This window comes from Perna viridis, chromosome 13 (assembly GCF_037379345.1).
Source record: "Perna viridis isolate PV_CMFRI_1.1 ecotype Kerala chromosome 13, ASM3737934v1, whole genome shotgun sequence".
Lineage (NCBI taxonomy): Eukaryota > Metazoa > Mollusca > Bivalvia > Mytilida > Mytilidae > Perna > Perna viridis.
The window spans coordinates 1,647,886-1,671,750 of record NC_142457.1 but is presented as its reverse complement, the minus strand read 5'-3'; the positions used below and the strand labels follow the sequence as shown (position 1 = coordinate 1,671,750).

General features: G+C 33.7%; 1 protein-coding gene across 4 annotated transcripts in view; it reads left to right on the top strand.

The window, feature by feature from the left end:
• Positions 1–106: 106 nt before the first annotated feature.
• The window catches only part of LOC148599183 (uncharacterized), a 69,952-nt gene continuing 46,193 nt past the window's right edge, over positions 107–23,865 (top strand). For 2 of the 4 annotated variants that reach the window (XM_088557894.1, XM_088557893.1), the window contains exons 1-2: positions 13,460–13,575; positions 13,861–14,022. In XM_088557894.1, the coding sequence (XP_088414020.1) occupies positions 13,936–14,022 (87 nt within the window). In that variant the 5' untranslated portion in view covers positions 13,460–13,575; positions 13,861–13,935. Of the gene's footprint in view, positions 1,393–13,459; positions 13,576–13,860; positions 14,023–23,865 lie in introns of those variants that run through there. The other 2 variants (XM_088557891.1, XM_088557890.1) reach the window with 1 other exon arrangement.

Here is a 23,865-nt window from a genome sequence, read left to right as displayed (position 1 = left end):
CGGTGGATATAAGTAAGGTATATGTATCACAATGACTCGGTGGATATAAGTAAGGTATATGTATCACAATGACTCGGTGGATCCAAGTAAGATACATCTGTATCACAATGACTTGTTAGATCTCAGTATCTGTACCTATAGAAGTCTGTACCTGAACCTTTGCCAAGCAGTGTTGATTGTGATGTATTAATCGTATTAGTCTTCAACTGTGAAAGTGAAATGCCGTGTCGTAAATAGCATCATAGTCAAATCTTTTGGGATCATACTTTAACGTTATTTACAGTGATTTGACTGGCATTGCCTACAAATATTTCAGATTTTTACCGACGTTATGGAGCTTTTATACGGAAGAAAGTTGTTTGTTCATGTGCAATGTTCATGAGATTGTTCCTAGATGTCCTAGGCTGAAAGACGAAGTCCCTCGCCATACAGGATAACAAAAAGTAGTGTAATAAATTAGGTCCTTAAGGACGTTTCACTTCAAATTCAATGGTGCAGATTAAGGAAAACAAGGGATAGTATTCTCACTTGAGCTTCAAAGCTGTAATATTTCTATAAATTTGTGTGTAGTTGCTTTATTTTCAGCTGGATAATAAAGATTCTTGAAGTACAAGCAGGATAGGCTTTAAGCTCATTAACTGGATAATTTAAGAATTAAACAACAATGCACTTATACAATCCTTTATGATCTATACAAGTGTTCTTGGAACGGATTCCAAAGGTGTTTAAAAATTGCCTAGAACCAATTCCTCAGAAGAGCGTTAATTTGGTTTTGATGGTAACATTCGAGCCAGAATCTGATGTATTTTATTAACTGATATATGATGGATGTGCTGTTTATTATTCGCATGTGTTCAAATACACCGCTTCTGAAGAACTTCTTCAATCAATAAATTGATTGATTGTTTAAGGAGGAAAAGTGGTTGCACAAATATATTTACATAGTGAAAAAGCAGCATGTTTAGTTTCCTTTTTTAATGCTTTGATGCAACGGAAAAGCGGTAATTTTCTAAATGCTTTTCAAGGATTTAAAATGTTTGTAAATTACTTCAAAGTCTCGCGAGAAGATATTTGATGAAATGGTTTCCGGAAAAGGGGTTTTGGAAAGAGAATGATGGGAAACAGTTTCCGCGTGTATGGACCAGGATTTTTTTTACTATGCTAACGTTCAGTGAAGGAGTAGTTTACAAAATGACGAGCATTGCATACAGTTTTATGAACAACAAGAATGCGGGATACGGTAACAATGACCATTGTGAACCAACATTTCGGCGCTCTACGGAAACCTTTGCTGGAAGCCGGAGTCGTAGCGTCAGTGTCAATGACGTAACTTCGAGGGGTGGAACCTACCCAAAAAGGAAGCGTTCGAAAAACCGGAGAAAATGTTTAACCGTGAGTATAAATATGAAATTAATAATCAATAAATATAAAGTTTGAAAACAAACAAACGATGCGAAAAGAAACCAATACACGATGTAGTTGATTAACTTTTTTAAATTTTAAACTTTTGTAAGAACCATTATAAAGTTTCTCAAACTTTCTTATGTGATGTTAGTCTTTAAGAGTTGTGTATTGGAACAAATAACATCTGAATTTCTTTAGTTAAGGGTACTGTCCCTAAACCAATAGCACGTCGTTAATATTCGAGAGCAAGAGCACTGAGGAATTTTAGTGTTATTAGATAAGTGTGGGTGCTGTAAGTATCTAGAAGTTTATTGCTAAAAAACTTTGTTTGTGTTGAAGGTTCAAATCCAGCAGAGTAACATGAAACATTTCACAGCATAACACAAGCATTATGGCGACCTTTAAATGTATGCTTATGTGACGCCCTTCCCCTTTTTAATTTTCAAGATGCATTTTTGTAAATGTACTTTAATCTTGTGTCTTTAGAAATTCGGCAGGTTTTGATTAATCCTCGTCGCAGACGTAGTATATAAAACAATAGGTCAAAAAGTGGCTATTTATGTTATTTTCTACTGTACAGAGGGCAATTGGGAACAACAGTGGAACAACCGCGCATTGGTTCTCCCCATGAGTTAAAAAAAAGGAGAAAATGAGACTTTTGCTACTATTTTAATGTATCTTTATTTTACATTTGTTGGTCCAGTTGTTTGATTAGTCCTTTGTAAACTGTAACTCACAGATTTCCTCCTGTTAATTGTAACTTTCAGACCCATATGAAGATTCACAATTCCGGTTCCAGATCAAGAAAATACTTATAGGGGTACTTTACACGTGCTTGAACCTTGCATGCTTATGACTATACACATGGAAACGTTCCTACTATAAGGAAATGGAAAGCATGTACAAATGCCAATTAAACGTACATGTAATTAAGTAATTATATTTTGTGAATACCCATTATGCATTGATATTAATATAAATTGCATATGCAGTGTATTTACTTGGTAAAGCGTATAAATTTTACAGCTAGTTGCAATAGACCAGTTCAAATTTCAATACAAATTTAGCTAGGCTAATGAGTAATTTAAATAGCGGTCTAGTTAAGAATCCGCCCTACATTATACCAATGTGTCCTACTTAACCACCAGTGCGATCAATTAGACAATTTTAATTAACAGCTGTCAATTATGATGACATTAACCTTTAAATTTGTCATCCACCATAATTGACAGCTATTCAAAATTAAAAGACAGTATCTAAAAGATCACACAGGTGTTCAGTGGTAGTTAAGTAGGACACATTGGTATAATGTAGGGCAGAGTTCTACCTAGAGAACTATTAAATTACTCACTAGCTTAGCTAAAGTTATATTGAACTTGGAACTAGTCAATTTCAACTAGCTGTAAATTGACAAAAAGTTTCCTTTGTATATATACATGAAATAACCATGTGGACACAATTCTACTTTGACAGTATCATCGTACTTAATTCACTCACTAACGACCAACTTGGTATACCTTTATGGTCAACGAGTTTTAATTTCATTTAAACAAATTACAAATGGTTAACTCTGAAAATGATTCATACGTTATATCGAGTTTGTTTCCGATTTCAATTTTGTCGAAAAGATCAAGTTGTTGCCGGTTCTAGAATACGAGTATGCACTTGGAATGATTATGCACTGAAAAGCTGTGGGATTTTGATGGGTTGAACTTTCAGTCTATTACTTTACAAAAAGCTGAACATACCTAAATGATCAATGACGCTAATCTCTATAGAGTACAAAATTATAGACTTAGTGGAAGTTGGATGATTTTAACAATTGTCAGAATTAAGAGGAGACGGTGAACGATACTAGTTTACACATCCCGTTATATCTACTTTGGATGTCTTTGTACAACAATACACGCTAAATAGCTTATGTGAAACCTTGATAAGATAGAACGCTTTAAGAGGATGTCCACGTAAAAAAACAGGCTGTATGCGGTACAAATTTTGTTGTTTTTTTAAATCACCCATTTCAAATCCCAACTGCATCCTTTCTCAAAGTTGAAAATTCATTGAAAAAGGGAAAGAGCGCTTTCATTTTTTGCAAAATTTTGTTGCTTTCTTTGGGAATTGTAAAATAATTTTCTAAGCCATACACTGTCGATGGAAAAAAATCTTTGTACTATTTGACATATGATATAAACATTACATTGGAACAAAAAAATCAGTGGGACAAAGTTTACCATGTGTCATCGTTATTTTAGAAACTGCATAGTTTCTACATGGACAGTCTCTTAACCTTTTTTTGTGTGCATTTACTTCCGTTTGATCGGAAGAGCATAACAATAACAGATGCAATTACAGTTTCGCCAAATACATCGGAAATATTGAAACCTCATGAAACACCTGTTTCTTGTTTTAAGCAGACACATGTTTGCAGCATTCTATTAATTAAACTGTGTTTGTTGTTCTATGGAAGATCTTTCATTTGAATTTAAATCATAATTTAAAACACGAAACAAATTGGTCATAAAAATGATTTGAAATGTTTTTTATCATTATTAATTTTGGACTTTCTTTCACAGATTAATTACATCTATCTGCGAAAATTTGTTAACAAGGGATTTAACTATGTTGTTCATGGTATCAGGGTATCATTCAGAATGTCTCCTTCTTCTTTCATCAATCGTTTCAATATGATTTAAAAAGAATATAGTTTGTGACCTTACACAATGATACCTTCGTTTCATGGCATGCTTTCAAATCTAAATGTAAAACATATCATGTGTTAACTCTACATTTATTTCACTAGCCAATCTTGCCTTATCATAATACCACTAAAAGTAAGCGAGAGGTATGTTATATTTTTTATATCATGCTAGAATCAATGAAAGCCTTTACTGTATCAGTCGAGGCGTTAGTTTAGTTCATGAGATGTCAAAAAGTTATGTTATATATCTCCATTATCATATATTTCCGGTTTTAAGTTATTGGTTCACTTTAGATCATGTTCATTTAAACGTTTTACAGATCTAAACGTCAGTTACATGTAAGATATTGACTGTCTGAAATAGATAAAACACAAACAATCACTATTGGCAAGTCAATTTAAGAATCTAATTTTGTAATAGTTGGCTCTGAGATTTTAGGGGTCGACATGACATGTACACGATTTTGTTTATGATAGATTAATACATCTTATTTCAGAACATATATATTGTCGCATGCACAAACTATTACTGGACCTTTGCCAAATTCTACAGATACAATTTATATGTACATGTAGAAAGGCTATATAGGAAAGTTCTTGTGGGAACAAGTCTGATTAAGTAGCAGTTTTTATAAACATCTGGCTGGAGTTGATTCAATATGCCAAAAACCCATTAATTCACAAAAGTTCAATTTTTGTGTGAACAAGCCTGATTAAGTAGCAGTTATAAATATGTGAAAAAAACCCAAAGATTCACAATTCTTATTTTTTGGTAATTCAGAAACAGTAGCACGCGACAAATAACCAGATATAATTGTTGCCCTTTTTGAGACAAAAATCACTGAAATCGTACGAAATTCGCACTTAGCATGAATTATTATACTTCAGTTGGTTGATTGTAGAGGGTGATTAGTGTACAGTATTGTTGTCTCCAAAGAACAATTATATATACAGTCTGGACTATTGTTACATAAAAATACGGCGTATGAATACTGCAAAAAGAGCATCGTTTGTTTCATAGATATCACCTGTACCATTGGGGTGTCTGAATATTGATTTGAATTTATATTTATTTGTACATTTAGCAATTATAGATTGTGGATGGAAGAATGATTAAAGCGCAAGGTCTGGTATAGTTGCATTCTAAACTTGGAAAACACCTTTATACCTACGAACATTCTTAACTTTCCTCTTTTTGGTATCGTTACCAAAGATGATGATTGTGATCTACTGTCTATTTACTGGATTCTTAAACTCCACAAACCACACAAATAACGCTACATAGCTGGATCTGCACAGCTGTCAAAGGGGGTCTCCAGTCCTACTACGACACTTTTTACTCCCGTAGTGGTATTATACCAATGTGGATCCTGAAAAAATCGAAAGATTTTCTAGAAACCCCGAGTTCAAGATTATTATCATAATACAATAGAATTAAAACTTATGATTTTCAACTCTTTATAATTCTATTGCCCATACCCAGTTAAAATCCCGACTCAAAAACATTATACATCGTTGTTACTCCAAAAAAGACGGTTCACCTAGATGCAAATATATAGTTCTTGATAGAGATTCCTCTTTGTAAAAAGAATTCCAAATCATCTTCCAATTATACCGAAGAAGACGTTTGCAAAATAATGGTATTTATTATAGTATTGTACTGGTATTTATCTAGTGTGGTGGACGCGTTTTTCAACAAACGATTGGCATTCCTATGGGGGAAAATTGTGCTCCTCTATTTTCCTACTTTCTTTCACTTACTAACCTATTCCCTCACTCTTACGAGGCTGATTTAATGCACTGTAGCTGATCTGATTCAAAAGAGGGAACATCTTTTAGCTAGATCATTTAATCTAAGTTTCCGCTATATAGATGACGTATAATCGTTTAACAATCAAAGTTTTGGGGATTTCATACATTGCATCTACCCCAAGTAACCTGAGATAAAGTATACTACATACACTGTGAGGTCAGTCTCATATGTTGACCTACACTTAGAAATTGATGGTAAAGGAAAACTAATTATCAATCTATACGACAAACGCGATGAGTTTTCATTCCGAAGTCAACTTTCCTTTTGTCTGTGGCAACATTCCTTCAGCACCTGCGTTTGGAGTTTTCATATCACCATATATACGTTATGCCAACGTTTGTCGTACTTACGCAGACTTTTTGTATTGCACTAGATTTCTTACAGCTAGGCTTCTTGAACAGGGTTATGTTATTACAAGATTGAAGTTACCACAACAAAAGTTTAATGATCGTCATTATGAACGCGTGGATCGTTACGATGTAGCCATCTGCACCATGAAAACCTATTTGTTCAACGTGTCATAGTTTTCCTTTCCTCTTTCTATTTCGACTTGACATTTTATGAGCAATTCGTCGGATGATTCTAGAAAAGCAGAGGACGCTGACCCTACTGATGCGCCTGGTCCATGCTCCCAGTTTTCAGAATTCTGGAACAAAGTTATGTTGCTACAAGATTAAAGACATCACTACAGACCTTTTATGGTCATGAACTCGTGAATCGTAACGGTGCATCTATCTGCACCATGAAAAATGATTTGTTCAACGTGTCATAGTTTTTCTTTTACTTTTTCGTCTACCCTGGACTTTACATTTTATAAGAAACTCGGCGCGTGTTTCTAGAATTGCAGAGGGCGCCTTCCGTACCGGTGCACCTGGTTTCATGCTCCCAGTTTTTAGTGGAGTCCAAGTTGCTCATTTACTATTGTTGCTTTGTATGTATTATTTTAGTTACTTTATGTTCTTCGTTGTGTGTGTCAGTTTTCATGTCTAGTCCTTGTCCTTGGATTATACTATTTTGATTTCTGCTAGAATTTTGGTTCCTTTGATTACTCTCCCATGTGTTTTGTATTTTGAGACGTCACTAAGAGGTATGACATGTAACGTATTTTATGTACAGTTAGCTTGGTGTTACGTAGGGTGTTTATTATAAATCATCGAAATTAGGGCTTTCCCAAACAAAGGCAACAAAACTTTTTGAAAATTTGAGACACGGATCCGACCTACAGCAATACATCCAGAAAGATACCATCCAATGGAAATATGATTGGACACTGGTTTAAATCATGAACGTTTAAGTGTCAGTCTCTGTAAGAATCAGGCAGTGAGTGAAACATGACATATAAAAACACAATGTTGAAAGTTTAATTTGACTATTTGCACACTCAGAATCAACGAAAAAGACAAGAAAATCCATATCACTTTGGTAAATGAGTTATAATTTCAATGAACTGCACTGAAAATGAACATTACAGGAAACATATTTTCAATCATCCTTGGTTTTCAGAAAATATTGGAAGGAAAATCGTATTAGATACCGGCTCATTATGTGGCAGGACTGCCTACATTAGTACCAGTGTTGTATTAGATAGAGAAATTTAAATAGTGAGTTAGTTGGCTCGTCTAAGGCAAAATCGTCCGTCGCTGGCTTGTCTCCGACCGGTCAAGGGTTCGATCCTTGTAGGTTGAGGTGTATAAATTTTGTGAGTCAAGTCATAATATCTAATTATAGTCTTATTACATCTATATACATGTACATTTAATACAGTATGGTAATCTATATACATGTACATTTAATACAGTATGGTAATCTATGGAAGGTTTATAGGGTTTTTTTTGTTGTTTGAGGAAGTGGACAGTTGGTGTCCCATTAAACTAGTTTAACCCTGTCAAATCATTTAAGCCTGTCTACAATAGGAATCTCTAGCTTTATTTATTAAGGTATTTTGTGATGTTCGATTCACTAAACTGGAAACTTTTTGTGTCAGGGTTTTGTCGGAGATGTTGGAAACTCACCGTTATTGATGCCCCATAGACTGCCTTTGTCTGCATTACTTCACTCTTAGTGGGTTATTTCTCTTTTACATGTTCTATATTTCCATTTTCTTCATTTTGTTGATTTAACTCGTTTATAATTGGCCGACGTCGATATTGTCATGTGTATATGTTTAAGGACAATATTACAAATAATCTGGGATATAGTACGGATGTTTAAGCATGAAGCGGTTACTGCTGCCCCCAACTCCCAATTTACTCAACCCTTTTCCCTCTGAGCTCCTGGCTTCTGTCCCGGCATTTTGTGAAGTTCTTACTGTTACTTACTGTTTTATTTCTTTGTTTCATACGTTTTTTTTTCTCTCACTAAAGAAACCAAATGCTCGTATTGTAGCGTCATTTAGAAAAAAATCGTTTTATAGGAAGTGTTTTAAAATTTACATGTATATATATGTCATCCGACGTTTTATAGCCGTTTGACTATTTGTACCTCTCTCATATGCTAAGCCTTATAACATACCAGACAGTACATACATATAACTGATATGCAGTAGTTGATGTATGTACATGTCTATGTACAACCCATCATTTGATAAAAGAATGTGAAGTCATTATTGTGATGCAATAACCGCTGTGTATGTGTGATACTTGGCACGCTCTGCTATACCTAAATACTGTGTATTGCGTGTGTAGTAAAAGTTAAAGTTTATTTGGAAATGCTATGACGTTATAACTGCGTTCTGAAATGTGCCAAAAGAGAACGCAGAAGTTGGGTACCAGGCACCACAAAAATTATACTCTTAATAAAAACATGCATATACAGTACCTTAGTGGGCTAAACTTATCATGGGTAATTGGGAAAGGAACAAATGTCATGAAAAATAGGAATGACATCGGAAAACTATGTTTATACTCTCAGCTTTGCGTTATGTATGAACATCATATTATTCATGGGGTAAAACATTTCTATTCTTAACTATACAATAGTACATGCAGGAGATGAATGAGACGTAACAGGATTTATAAGGAATACAGCGATATAATGGGGAATGGAGCAATTGGGTTGGAAAACGGGGGATGTGAGAGGAGAATATGGGGTACATAATTTAAACAGTGGGATCGTTTAATCCACCTATGACAAATATCTCATCAAAATTCAAACACATTTTGAAAATGCACGTTTCTTACTGTTTACCTACTATTGGTTCTTTCAGACCTTTATCAGAGTCAATGTCAGATGAGGCTCATCATTAGTCTCATTCAATGTCAGATGTGGCTCATTATTAGTCTCATTCAATGTCAGATGTGGCTCATTATTAGTCCAAGTCAATGTCAAATGTGACTCATTATTAGTCCCAGTCAATGGAAGATGTGGCTCATTATTAGTCCAAGTCAATATCGGATGTGGCTAATTATTAGCCCCAGTCAATGTAAGATGTGGCTCATTATTTGTCCCAGTCAATGTAAGATGTGGCTCATTATTAGTCTCAATCAATGTCAGATGTGGTACATTATTAGTCTCAATCAATGTCAGATGTGGCTCATTATTCGTCTCAGTCAATGTAAGGTGTGGCTCATTATGAGTCCCAGTCAATGTACGATGTAGCTCATTATTAGTCCCAGTCAATGTCTGATTTGACTTAATGTTAGTTCTAATCAATGTAAGATGTGGCTCATTATTAGTCTCAATCAATGTCAGATGTGGTATATTATTAATCTCAATCAATATCAGATGTGGCTCATTATTCGTCTCAGTCAATGTGAGGTGTGGCTCATTATTAGTCCCAGTCAATGTCGGATGTGGCTAATTAATAGTCTCAATCAACGTAAGATGTGGGTCATTATCAGTCTCATCCAATGTCGGATGTGGCTTATAATTAGTCCAAGTCAATGTCAGATGTGGCTAATTATTCGTCCCGGTCAATGTAAGGTGTAGCTCATTATTAGTCCCAGTCAATGTACGATGTGGTTCATTATTAGTCCCAGTCAATGTACGATGTGGTTCATTATTAGTCCCAGTCAATGTCAGATGTAGCTCATTATTAGTCTCATGCAATGTCAGATGCGGCTCATAACTAGTCCAAGTCAATGTCAGATGTGACTTATTGTTAGTCTCCATCAATGTCAGATGTGGTTCATTATTAGTCCCAATCAATGTCAGATGTGGCTAATTATTTGTCCAAGTCAACGTAAGATGTGGCTAATTATTCGTCCCAGTCAATGTAAGGTGTGGCTCATTGTTAGTCCCAGTCAATGTACGATGTGGTTCATTATTACTCCAAGTCAATGTCAGATGTGGCTTATTATTGGTCCCAGTCAATGGAATATGTGGCTCATTATTAGTATCATTCAATGTCAGATGTGGCTCATTATTTGTCCCAGTCAATGTCAGATGTGGCTCATTATTAGTCCCAGTCAATAACAGATGTGGTTTATTATAAGTCCAAGTCAATAACAGATGTGGCTAATTGTTAGTCCAAGTCAATTTAAGATGTGGCTCATAATTAGTGCCAGTCAATGTCAGATGTGGCTAATTATTAGCCGCAGTCGATGTAAGTTGTGGCTCATTATTAATCCCAGTCGGGGTAAGATGTGGCTCATTATTAGTCTCATTCAATGTTAGATGTGGCTAATTATTAGTCCAAGTCAATGTCAGATGTGGCCAATTATTCGTCCCAGTCAATGTCAGATGTGGCTTATTATTAGTCTCAATCAATGTCAGATGTGACTAATTGTTAGTTCCAGTCCATGTAAGATGTGGTTCATTATTAGTCCCAGTCATTGTAAGGTGTGGCTATTCGACAGTCAAATCAATGTCATATGTGATCATGTTTAGTTGTAGTTCATCATTAGTCCCAGTCAATGTAAGGTGTTGTTCATTAGTAGTCCCAGTCAATGTAAGATGTGGCTTATTAGTAGTCCCAGTCAATGTACGCTGTGGCTCATTATTAGTTTCATTCAATGTAAGATGTGACTAATTATTAGTCCCAGTCAATGTAAGATATGGTTCATCAATAGCCTCAGTCAATGTCATTTGCGATCAGTATTAGTCCTGGTTCAACATTAGTGCGAAGCAAATGTCAATGTCAGACGTAATTCATTTTTAATCCCATTCAATGTCAGATGTGGCTAATTATTAGTCCAAGTCAATGTCAGATGTGGCTAATTATTCGTCCCAGTCAATGTCAGATGTGGCTTATTATTAGTCCAAGTCAATGTCAAGTGTGGCTTATTATTAGTCCAAGTCAATGTCAGATGTGGCTTATTATTAATCCAAGTCAATGTCAGATGTGGCTAATTGTTAGTTCCAGTCCATGTAAGATGTGGTTCATTATTAGTCCCAGTCAATGTAAGATGTGGTTCATCAATAGTCCCAGTCAATGGAAGATGTGGCTCATTATTAGTACCAGTCAATCTAAGGTGTGGCTATTCGATAGTCAAGTCAATGTCATATATGATCATGTTTAGTTCTGGTTTATCATTTGTCCCAGTCAATGTAAGGTGTGGTTCATTAGTATTCCAAGTCAATGTAAGATGTGGCTTATTATTAGTTCCAGTCAATGTAAGATGTGACTAATTATTAGTCCCAGTCAATGTAAGATATGGTTCATCAATATCCCCAGTCAATGTCATTTGCGATCAGTATTAGTCCTGGTTCAACATTAGTCCGAAGCAAATGTCAATGTCAGACGTTATTCATTATTAATCCCATTCAATGTCAGATGTGGCTAATTATTAGTCCAATTTAATGTCAGATGTGGCTAATTATTAGTCCAAGTCAATGTCAGATGTGGCTAATTATTAGTCCCAGTCAATGTCAGATGTGGCTAATTTTTCGTCCCAGTCAATGTTAGATGTGGCTTATTATTAGTCCAAGTCAATGTCAGATGTGGCTTATTATTAATCCAAGTCAATGTCAGATGTGGCTAATTGTTAGTTCCAGTCCATGTAAGATGTGGTTCATTATTAGTCCCAGTCAATGTAAGATGTGGTTCATCAATAGTCCCACTCAATGGAAGATGTGGCTCATTATTAGTACCAGTTAATCTAAGGTGTGGCTATTCGATAGTCAAGTCAATGTCATATGTGATCATGTTTAGTTCTGGTTCATCATTAGTCCCAGTCAATGTAAGGTGTGGCTAACTATTCGTCTCAGTCAATGTAAGGTGTGGCTCATTATTAGTCCCAGTCAATGTACGATGTGGTTCATTATTAGTCCAAGGCAATGTCAGATGTGGCTTATTATTAGTCCCAGTCAATTGAATATGTGGCTCATTATTAGTCCCAGTCAATGTCAGATGTGGCTTATTATTAGTCCAAGTCAATGTCAGATGTGGCTTATTATTAATCCAGGTCAATGTCAAATGTGGCTAATTGTTAGTTCCAGTCCATGTAATAAGATGTGGTTCATCAATAGTCCCAGTCAATGGAAGATGTGGCTCATTATTAGTACCAGTCAATCTAAGGTGTGGCTATTCGATAGTCAAGTCAGTGTCATATGTGATCATGTTTAGTTCTGGTTCATCATTAGTCCCAGTCAATGTAAAGTGTGGCTCATTATTAGTCCCAGTCAATGTAAGGTGTGGTTCATTATTAGTCCCAGTCAATGTACGATGTGGTTCATTATTAGTCCAAGTCAATGTCAGATGTGGCTTATTATTAGTCCCAGTCAATTGAATATGTGGCTCATTATTAGTCCCAGTCAATGTACGATGTGGTTCATTATTAGTCCAAGTCAATGTCAGATGTGGCTTATTATTAGTCCCAGTCAATTGAATATGTGGCTCATTATTAGTCCCAGTCAATGTCAGATGTGGCTTATTATTAGTCCAAGTCAATGTCAGATGTGGCTTATTATTAATCCAAGTCAATGTCAGATGTGGCTAATTGTTAGTTCCACTCCATGTAATAAGATGTGGTTCATTATTAGTCCCAGTCAATGTAAGATGTGGTTCATCAATAGTCCCAGTCAATGGAAGATGTGGCTCATTATTAGTACCAGTCAATCTAAGGTGTGGCTATTCGATAGTCAAGTCAGTGTCATATGTGATCATGTTTAGTTCTGGTTCATCATTAGTCCCAGTCAATGTAAAGTGTGGCTCATTATTAGTCCCAGTCAATGTAAGGTGTGGTTCATTATTAATTCCAGTCAATGTAAGGTGTGGTTCATTATTAGTTCCAGTCAATGGAAGATGTGGCTCATTATTAGTCTCAGTCAATGCTAGATGTGGTTCATGAACCTTATTTGACCATTTTGACACATTACATGCGTTGTTAACGTTATTAGAAAACTGGCATTTCACCATTATTCAAATATCAATCGTTTAACATTTTTACTGTCTTGTTGTGGAATGGAAATTTTCATTGGTTCCGGAGCTGTACAAAACCTCAGAGAACCATATTCATCGTCATCGTTTTATGCAAACTTTGTCCCATATGTAACTAATTGGTGGAAAGAAAATTAACATGCAGAATTCGTTAAAAATGGCGTAATCTCATGAGTGCTTGTGTTTAATTAGGAACATCCTTGGTGAAACATATAATTGTCAATAGATATAATTGTAGCTGCAACGAATTCCTGGCACAGTATTATACATCTTCTTCTGGCTCAAATTGATAAATAATCATACAAAAGCTTTTTGGTTTGTTGAGCAATTTTCCAGACTAAGGTATGTTCATGTTTCAGTGCTTGATTTTATTTATATGTTTTTAGAATCTTCACGATTGTGTTAACTATTTTAAGACCTTTATCCATCTCGTATTAGCGTATTAAAATTTATGGGCAAAGTAGATGATCCTACACACGTATATATACATGTATATGTGTAATTTTGTTAAATTTAGATAGATCACTTATTATCAACCTTCTTTTTTTCTTCATCCAAATTTAAAACAAAATTTAATCTATTGATGTTTTTTTTTTCATTGTACACCATTTCTTTCATACTAAACAGCTGGTGGAATCCGAAAAGTTAGTAATCCCATGATACCCTTCACCGGACATACGTCACTGGGTCAAAGTGATATTGATGGGGAATAGCGAATCTGATATTGCTGAAGAACATCATAAAGATCATTTAAAGAAGCTTTTTAAACACATTAAGAGAAAGAAACAGGTGATTTTGTTTTTGGTAATATAGATAGTAACGAATTAAAAATACTAGTGTGAATTTTGAAATTTTATCTTTGATGTACAGTTAATTTTCTGACATTTATAGCAGAGCTGCCTCTCATAGAATAGTTCTGGTTATTACTAAATATCAGGAGTATCGTAAAATCATCTTTGGACACCTATCGAGGTATCCTAACTTTAGGACCTATTTTAAGATATATCTTAAGTTATAAAAAAAATGTGTCCTAAGACTATCTTAAGACACGTCATAATCCCAAGAGCGCTCCGTTGGCATGGCAGAGAGTCATTAAATATTTGAATTATGAACGGACCGCCTAGTCGACCTTCATTTAAAGTTGTCCGGGAATGGTTAAATATGTATTAAAGATTGAGTATTTTGTTACTGTTTAACCAAATTTAGGTGGCTTATTGAACATATATTGTGTAGTTCTATAATGTTTTATACATTTATCAATTAGCAATTATAATTTTTTTACTATTAAAAATATTTTATCTTTATAAGATATTATTTTATGCTTCGAATGTGTGAAGTCGAGGATTCTATGACACAACGATTTCCTATCCAAATCAAACAATAAAATGCTGATTAAAAACTTAAATTGGTTTAATGGAAAACACATATCCGAAATGTATTTACCTAGCGTCTGATAAGCTATGAAACCTGACAGTCACGTGACAGATGTTGGATATAATCATTAATATGTCTTTGTGTCGTTACATTAGTTCTAAGTTTTATTTTGAAGAATTGTCATCGTTACCGTGGATTAAAGAGCTTTTGTTGTAGGGGCCTTCCAGGGTTTACTTGTTGTCCAGACCTTCAAGTGTTTACTTGTTGTCCGGACCTTCACGTGTTTACTTGTTGTCCAGACCTTCAAGTGTTTACTTGTTGTCTGGACCTTCACGTGTTTACTTTTTTGTCCGGACCTTCTCGTGTTTACTTAAAATTGTTTTTACACTTCTTGAATGTCTTTTGGTGATATCTGAAATTATTTAGATTATAGGTTATAGACTGGTACAATTGGCAAAATATCTGTTCTTTTTATAAGTATGTAATCATATGATTAATGATATGTTATCATAGCGCGTGATGATTTTTGTTTTGACCAAGTTAATGGTCCCCGGTCAGCGGTAATTGGCTACGCATCAGGCCAATACAGCAAGCCTCGTACAGCAAACTTGGCCAATACAGAAAACATCACGTAATAATCATCCTCTTACAGGGCTGTTTATGTATTACCAACACATCAATTGCTATGAAGTTAAGAGAAAAATCAGTTTTCCGATAAGCTAATTTTTTTTTTTTTAAAATCCCCCCACCTTGTCTGTGGTAGAGGAGTCTACTATTTTCTTGCCTTCTCTTTCTAATGACACAAGACTCGTACGTCGATAAAATCAAGACTTTTACTATTAAAAAAAACAATCAAATAAGCCATTCATTTTCCAATGCCATACAAATTATGATAAACTAATCAAAAGCGTCAAAACTGATTTGAATGACGTAATCTCAAAATGAAATGATAACAATAAGACTTAGATTGAGTGCAAATAGGTTTCAGATTAGTTTGTTCTTACATTTCTGTTTAATATGCTTCGTAAATATTGCATCGTGACGGCGAGAACTTAAAAAAAGAACACAGTTATGATTTAATTGAAGAGATTTTCTATAAGATATAAACGGAAAAGTGGTTCTTTCTGAGCTTAATTGTCAAGTACTTTTAGAACGTCTAATGATAATAGTAAACACATGAATGAAATAGACTAGTCTTTGATACTTTCATTAATTGGAAAATAAAATTACACATAACAAAATAAATACCATGAGATGAAGACAAACTAAGTGAATGATGTTGATATGCTTATATTCTTAACGCATAAAATTAATAATATAGACTTAATGGATTGCTTAATACTGTGACCTATCAGGTGTTGAAGACATATTTTAAAGCTGCATTAGCTGACATTTTCGTAATTTTTTGTTTCTTTTCAAACATACCTTAGCTTTGAATTATTTCTACTAAATTGTACTTTTCTTGTACGATTTCGTTTGATATCCACAAATAAAATGCATTAAATACATGAAATAGGTGTCTTTATTTAATAAATATATTTATTGTCTTGCAAGACAAAAAATCGACCTAGATAACTTCGTATGCATGTCACTTCTGGTTACCTTAATCTGCGTATGTGCTGTTAGGGTCGCTTTTTTAATAACAAATCTAATTGCAAAGCGAAAGTGGTTACCCAACGGCAAGGAAGACTGACGGACTCAAGCCGTAAAAAAATCGAATATATAACGCATGGAGCCTACTGAAATTTACCTACTGCGGTATAATTTGGCTCAAATATGGTCATTATTTATTATGTACTAGCTGAGACCACTGTTGTTTCAGACTATAGAGATAAGCTGGTACTTCGATGTTTTATTTTGATTTCCAAATTATCAACGTACCTCAAAGAGTAATCAAGGTAACCAAGGTTCTAGCGGTAAATAAACCAGCTTTTCTTGCATCTCACATTTAAAAAAGATAATTTATGCAGGAATTATATAAATAGAGAAAAAAACGTCATTATGATATTGTCATTCTTATTAGCCAAGGACACAAGAACATGCGCCTGATCTCTAATACAGGTTTCCTGTCGATATCAAGATCTTATCTCAGTTTGCTCCGTCACGACGCAACAAATATAAAAAGAAAAGACAAGTTGTTTACTCTAACACTGGATTAAGTAATTGTTAACCTATTTTGACTTTTGTGGGCAAAAAAAATCACAACTGAATTATTATGGCCGCTATGAAAGCGAGGTGTTTGACTAGACATACAAGCTTGTTTCTCTAATTTTGCTTCGATTTTCATACCGCTTGACCCGTGTGAAAAAAATATTCTCATCACTAATGACTTTTTTTTCTCAGAGTTCGATTGGCTAAGACATCGATTGTCTTGGATTCCAGCTTGAATCTTGGTTCTCTTGATTAATCCATCTTGGCTTTGTTATTAACGATTACGATTTTTTTTGTTATTAACGATAACGAGTTCGGTTATTTTGTTTCTACCTTAATTCGTATGCTATATATAGTTTTGAAGAATGTAAATCAGAAACATTAAAAAAGTATATCTTCCATCTCAAAATAATTAATGCATTTTCAACATACTTTATTCTTGATGAATATCAACCACGATATTAACAAAATAATTTGAATGGCAAGAATTCCATGTATGTAGATTGGAAGGTCGATGTTTACTTGGAGTTCGGTACTTTGTATAATTCCACCTTTACGAACATGAAGAAGAGAGATTTAAATTAAGACTGTAGATTTTGTAAATCAATCTGAATGTTATGTAATCACGTTTTTTGGAAATCCATTAATAAATTGTATTCTGATAACCAGCAACTGGTGATTATGAACCTTAGATCTCTATTTGATTACATACATGTAACATATCGCTGAGCCTTATTGAATAGCTGTCTATTTTATAATCACACAAATTCTGTAATATATAATACACCAAAAAAAGGCTGCAAATTTATGATTTGTGTTACTACGTTGCTTTATGGATCTATGTGGTATAATGTATAGTTATTCGTTCCAGTCTAGCTGGTCTAAGAAGATAAATAACATCAAAAATCCAATAATTTCTATGGAATTTCAGTGCTATTTACGGAGTTAAAAAATGAAAAAAAGTTAAAAAATAAGAATATATAGGCGTTCCAACCATGTATCACATTTTACACGATTCTTAGCTGGAGTGCTACTTAAATAATGAATTATACTATATTAAAGAGTATTCAATACTCAAGAAAGTTTCTGCTTAGGAAAACGAGTGTGAAGAGATAGTACGCGTATTTGAAGCATAGAATCATTATTAACCACCAATAGTGCAACATATGAGAATTATTATAGATTAATACGTGACTTAGTTAATATTTTTTTATCCCGAGATATCGATATCAGCTTAGGGCTGAAACAAGGGCAATATTGAAAAGGTCTTGTATCAATCTTTCTTATCAAATATTTTTAAATCAGTAAGGAATTATTTACCTATTTTCTTTTTTACGTGAGACAAATCATAAAAGACAAGTGGATAAAGTGTGGTCTTTTCTGTTGATTCTTTGGTTGTCCTTGAATTTGACCTTTCTCGCTCTCCATGATGACAGCAAATGATAGTTTATCGGCAATTAATCTCTTTATCACGTGTTACTGTCGTATTAAATAAAACAAAATCCGCAATTTTAACTGAAAAGTTACGTCAAATCAACTGTGACGTCGCAGGACAACGGTTTGAACAATTGTGTGAAAGTGACGCCAGTTTTGCTCACGAGATGGCTGGTAATATGCTATTTATTCCTTGGGGCAGATAACATACAGAATATAATTCGTTTATTACATTTGTAAAATCGATGTCAATATTTCAATGAAATATGTGATAAATAGGAGTATAACTAATGATAATAGCAATCGTGCATGACATGGTCAACATATTTTTACATATGACAATTCGATAACCATGTGATTGTCAAAAAACATGTGATCATGATAGAACTGCAACAAGCCAATATAGCTGTTAAATATAATATTGATATCATTTTATTTCCAGAAGATTATTATTTGAATCGACCTAATTTGGAACCATTGGCTTTGTTCATTAGAATAGATACATTTTACGATTTTGCAGGATGCCAGGTGGCATTTATGGTTCCGTTTAGTTCAGCATAACACATTAAAAAAAGGACAAATCGAATACGATCATTTATCTTTTATATAAAAATAAAAAAGATAATATAATTAATCTTCCAATGTTTTATGTCATTGCTAATAAAAGCATTGAGCGTGTTGCTTGTTCGATGATGAGAAGGTTTTGTGTTTCTTAGTGAAGAGCCAGTCCATATAAAATAAAATTCAGATACTGCATATGGTACAAGTAATTTGTGGTGTAGAAAAACAAAAACACCGAACAAATAACGTTTTTTCGGTCTTTTAGGTACATCATTCTTTTCTGTAATCAGATTTGCACTTTTTGGAAAATCATACATTCATCTCAGACTAAAATTAACTAAATCAAAGTAAATATGATCAAACTCATCTACATTCTCTCTAAATATCTACAATCGGATAAGAAAATTAATTAAATGAAATAAAGCAATAAACTGTAATCCAATGGATTAAAATGCCAACCTATTGGATCATAAAACCTATATTTCAAACAGTCTCTATTTACGTCATCAACAGGTTGGGAAATAATCTACAGAAATTGTAAAACTAATTAACAGTTATTAATTTTTGATTAAAGCTAAGGTATATTGTTATAAACAAAAGGTATATACATTTCATACTTGAAAATACAATAAAATTTACGCAACATAGGAAAGTAAGAAGCTCTCTTCTCTCTTATTTTTGTCAGGAAATTGCATCTGAATTCTTTGAAATCTTGCCACAACAGAAGCATGCTTGCCTTTAATTTTACACCATTTTACTATTATCTTACATCTTTTGATTATTTTTTTTTTGAACATCAAGCACAATCACGTGATCAAAATGTTTTCATCAAATATTTGGGTTCTTTTCATTGTGCACTATTTCCACCTCTTAGACTTTCCTGCAATATGAAAAAAAATATTGACAAGTACCGTTTTCACAGCTACTAGGAATTGGCTGATTTTCAAATTTGCAGAATTTCACGATAAAGTTTGATGCTCAATTTAAAACTGCAAATCCATATTGGAATATGTATGTGGTCAATTTTGTCTGTCAGGTATATCGTTTTTTTTTTCAATAGTGTATGAGCTGAGACAATATCCAGGTCATTTGGTCGAAAGAATGTTACCCCTACCCACTGAAATCTGCCCCAATGTGAAAGAAAATGATCGTTAATAGCATACTCGAACTGTACGCAATGTCTGTCTGGCATTTATTATGGAGATCTTTGTCAAGCAAAATTATGTTTGTTTTTTTTTTCTTTGTTTGTTTGTTTTTATTTTGTCCCGAAGGTGACAAAATATTAAAAAAGGCAAAGTTAAGAATAAAACAGATTATCACGCATTTTAGCACGTAAATTTTATATTTTTTGTTTAAAATATCACAGTTTTTGCATGATTTGCTATCATTATTTTATACATATAAAGGTTTCAAAGAGTCAACTACGATGATTGATTGACATACACCTCCTGAAACGTTTAACGTTCCCAATCCCACGCACACGAAGCACACGAAACACGATCCCACGTAACACGCACACGAAGCACACGATACACGAAAGCCACACGATACACGTTGCCACGATAAAGGAACGATCGTATCCGCCGGAAGTATTCTTCTCAGTAATTGGTATATTTCGAAATCTAACTTGCAAAACGAAACTACATGTAATAATTATTCATGATATACAGGGTACGTGTTGATTGCTAACATCTTACATGTAATTTTACATTACTGTGTATTATGCTTTAATAAACACATTCGATATACTCCATTTCTAAATGTCTATAAATGTTTTGATATAAAATCACGTTAATTTTCGTTATAGATCGTATATAGCGAAAATACTGTCATTGGTCTGGAAGTATGAATATGTAGAAAGTTTTTTTTTTTAATCTAGGAAAAATTCTAAAAAAGATTTAGTTGACAAAGTGTTTTTACCATACAATCATATTGCTTTGGATATGAATAAATAGAACAACTTTATGTGTAAAAAATGTCCATATTTGGTGTATATAGATCATTGTAAACACATTTTCCTTGTTCCAAGAGAATAAAAGTACCAAATTGCATAAAGTATTGGTGAAAAGCTCTTTTTTGAAATAATTAAGCTGTTTCAACTAATGCAATATCATCTATATTAGTCTGCAAAAAATAACATTACATTGTTGGTATGAAATATGTCCATTGTATTACACATGGTACAAAAACATTTTCACTGGTCTGGGAGTATGAAAATGTGAGTTTTTTTGTAAATTTGGGCAATGTATTCTCAATTTTTATTCTCAAAAGACAAACTATTACCACTAGGGAATGATCGCCATGAAAGCATAAACAGTTATAGTTCGGGAAATTTTTCCTCTATCATTCCGGAAGGCCATTCAAATATTTACAGTATTTTATTATATGTACAAATAATGTTCGAATGTTTGAAACCAATTAATTCCCACACGTATTGATTCCTGACTACATATTGTCTTTTCAATGTAAAAGGAATATTGATTTTGGCATTTTACCAAAGGATCTATTTGTATCATCCAATCAGAATACAGAACAGCTGCACGAAGAACGTTGCACGATACACGAAGAACGAAGCACGAAATGCGCACACAAAACGCACATGCACACGAAGCCCACACTGCACGATACACGATCTTACGAAACACGCACATGAAGCACACGATACATGCACACGAAGCACGCTAAAATGGGAATGTTACACGTTTCATGAGGTGTACATGTATCCAACACTATTGAAAAAATGCTAATCTACCACATACAAAATTTGGGTTTTTCACGGAACTTTCAGTGGGTATGGGGTACCATTCTTTCCCCTATATGGCTTGGAATACGTTAAAGTATGCATGGCCTTAGCTCATAAGAAAGCCTATATGCTACATAGATGTGTTTGTATATGCAAAAGCTTGTTTGAAGTAGGGTACTTGAAATAAATGCCAATTACCATTGAAATTTGAAGAAAATATGAAAATATGAAAATTCCCCTTTTTATGAAAAACTCGTTATTGTCATATTGAATCAGAAAAAATACGCGCCTGAAATGATCAGATATAATGAATACATCGATAATCAAAACACTAGAACACAACTTGTTTTTTATATTGATTATATGCTAAAAATTAAAATTTGGGTTCATGTTGAAGTACTTTTTTCTTGGGTAAGGGTGGCAATTTTTCAACTAAGTGGACTTTTGGAAGTTTTAATATTTATTACTTGGGCTCTTTAGAAGGCTAAGACACTATATATGTATTTGAAAGAAATTGCCAATTATAGGTGAAATGTGAGAAAATATAAAAATCGGAAAATTCCGCTTTTTATTAAAAACTCTTTATTGTCACATTGAAACATCGATTATTAAAACAATAGTACCCAACATGTCTATTGTACACCGTTTATATGCTAAAAAATAAAATTTTAGTGCATGTTGAGGCATTTTTGTCATGGGTTGGGGTGGCAATTTTTCACCTAACGAGACTTTGAAAAGTTCAAATATTTATTACGTGGGCTAATTTTGAAGCTAAGACACTATATTAATGCACTGTACCATACAAAAACTTGTTTAAAGTACGATATTTTGAAAAAAAAGACAATATCGGGTGATAAAGAAGAAAATTCAGAAATTCTGAAAATTCCCATTTTTCCGATTTTATAGTAATTGTCACCCCAAAATTAAAATGTAAGCCCCTGAATTGATCAGATATGTTGGGAACATTATTATCGTCATTTATGAATGCCTAAAATATGAGTTTTACAATGTCAGTGTGCTGTGAATAAGAATTCTGTTAGATACTGAGACTAATTTTCCAGGGTAGTAGTAATATTTTTAATATTTTTTGAAAATTAGTTTTTTTGTGGTTTATTTATGTAGAAAATTAAATTATCTATCGAATGACACCAAATTTGAGACGTTTTAGTTGAGCAATAACTTACGCGACTTTTGACTGAAAAAATCGAAAATCCCATTTTGCGCTTTTTTGTTGGGGGGATAAATTCTGACTACGAAAATTGCCAAAATTCAACAAAAGAACAACAGAAGAACAAATTGTGATAATACTAAACAGAAAATACCAAATAAGCCATTTTTTACTGACGCATTAATACTCTAGAGCTTTTAACATTGAAAACATTATGTCAATTTGAGCGATTTTTCGGCGGGGTAGGGGTATATTTTTTTCATTTTACTGCAAAATTCTAAGTGTTACCGCAACTTTATTGGAACCATTGGAAATCTGAGACATTGTGCTACACGGTGATGCCTAAATATGTTTAGATTTTTAACACATTCTATACCACGGCTAAGACGCTCAAACAATTTAGTGACAAAAATCTTCGTTTAGAATCCGAGCATATTCCTTGGCGACAATTTGATTCGGTAATCGGAGGTATAAAGGTACCTTAAAATTACAATGAAGTTGATGAGTGGGGGTTGCAAGGTGGACCATCCCAGCACATGTATACAAGGTATCATTAACATATCAGTATTTTAAAGCTTGGTTTGTTTATCTTTCACTCCCCAATGCAAGCGCGTGCAAAGGAAGTTTATGATTCTGACTTGATGAGACATTTCTAAAGGCCTTGGTAGGTTAACCTTTGTCCTTTACTAAGCTAAATCTCTCATTTTCTTAAGCACGCGATGGATAAATAATTCGCATAAAAATCAAGATTCGAGTGTTTAATTAAACTTTGAGAATTTTTTATGAATATTACGCAAAGCGAACTAACGAAAATATTACAAAAATATTAATGGTATTGTGTTGAGCTGATATTGCGTTTAGCAAATTTTAGATTTGTAAACAAATTTTGAAGGCGATTAATTTCACTTATTTCTACTCTTTACTTGACTTTTTAGCACAGAGCAGTGACATTTGGCAACCGAAGACACTCATGGGAATGCGATTGTATAATGTAGTCTCATTTGACAAATAAACGTTGGGATATGAATACTGATAAAATCGGACTATTCTCCTGCAATACAAGAGACTGCCAATTAATTACATTCGGTTGTGACATATTGATTAGTGGGTGTTAATAAGTTACAACCATGAACAGGATAGAGGCATATATATATTTTTCTAAATAAGAATAATGCAGGGTAGTTCATTTGTTGAAATATCT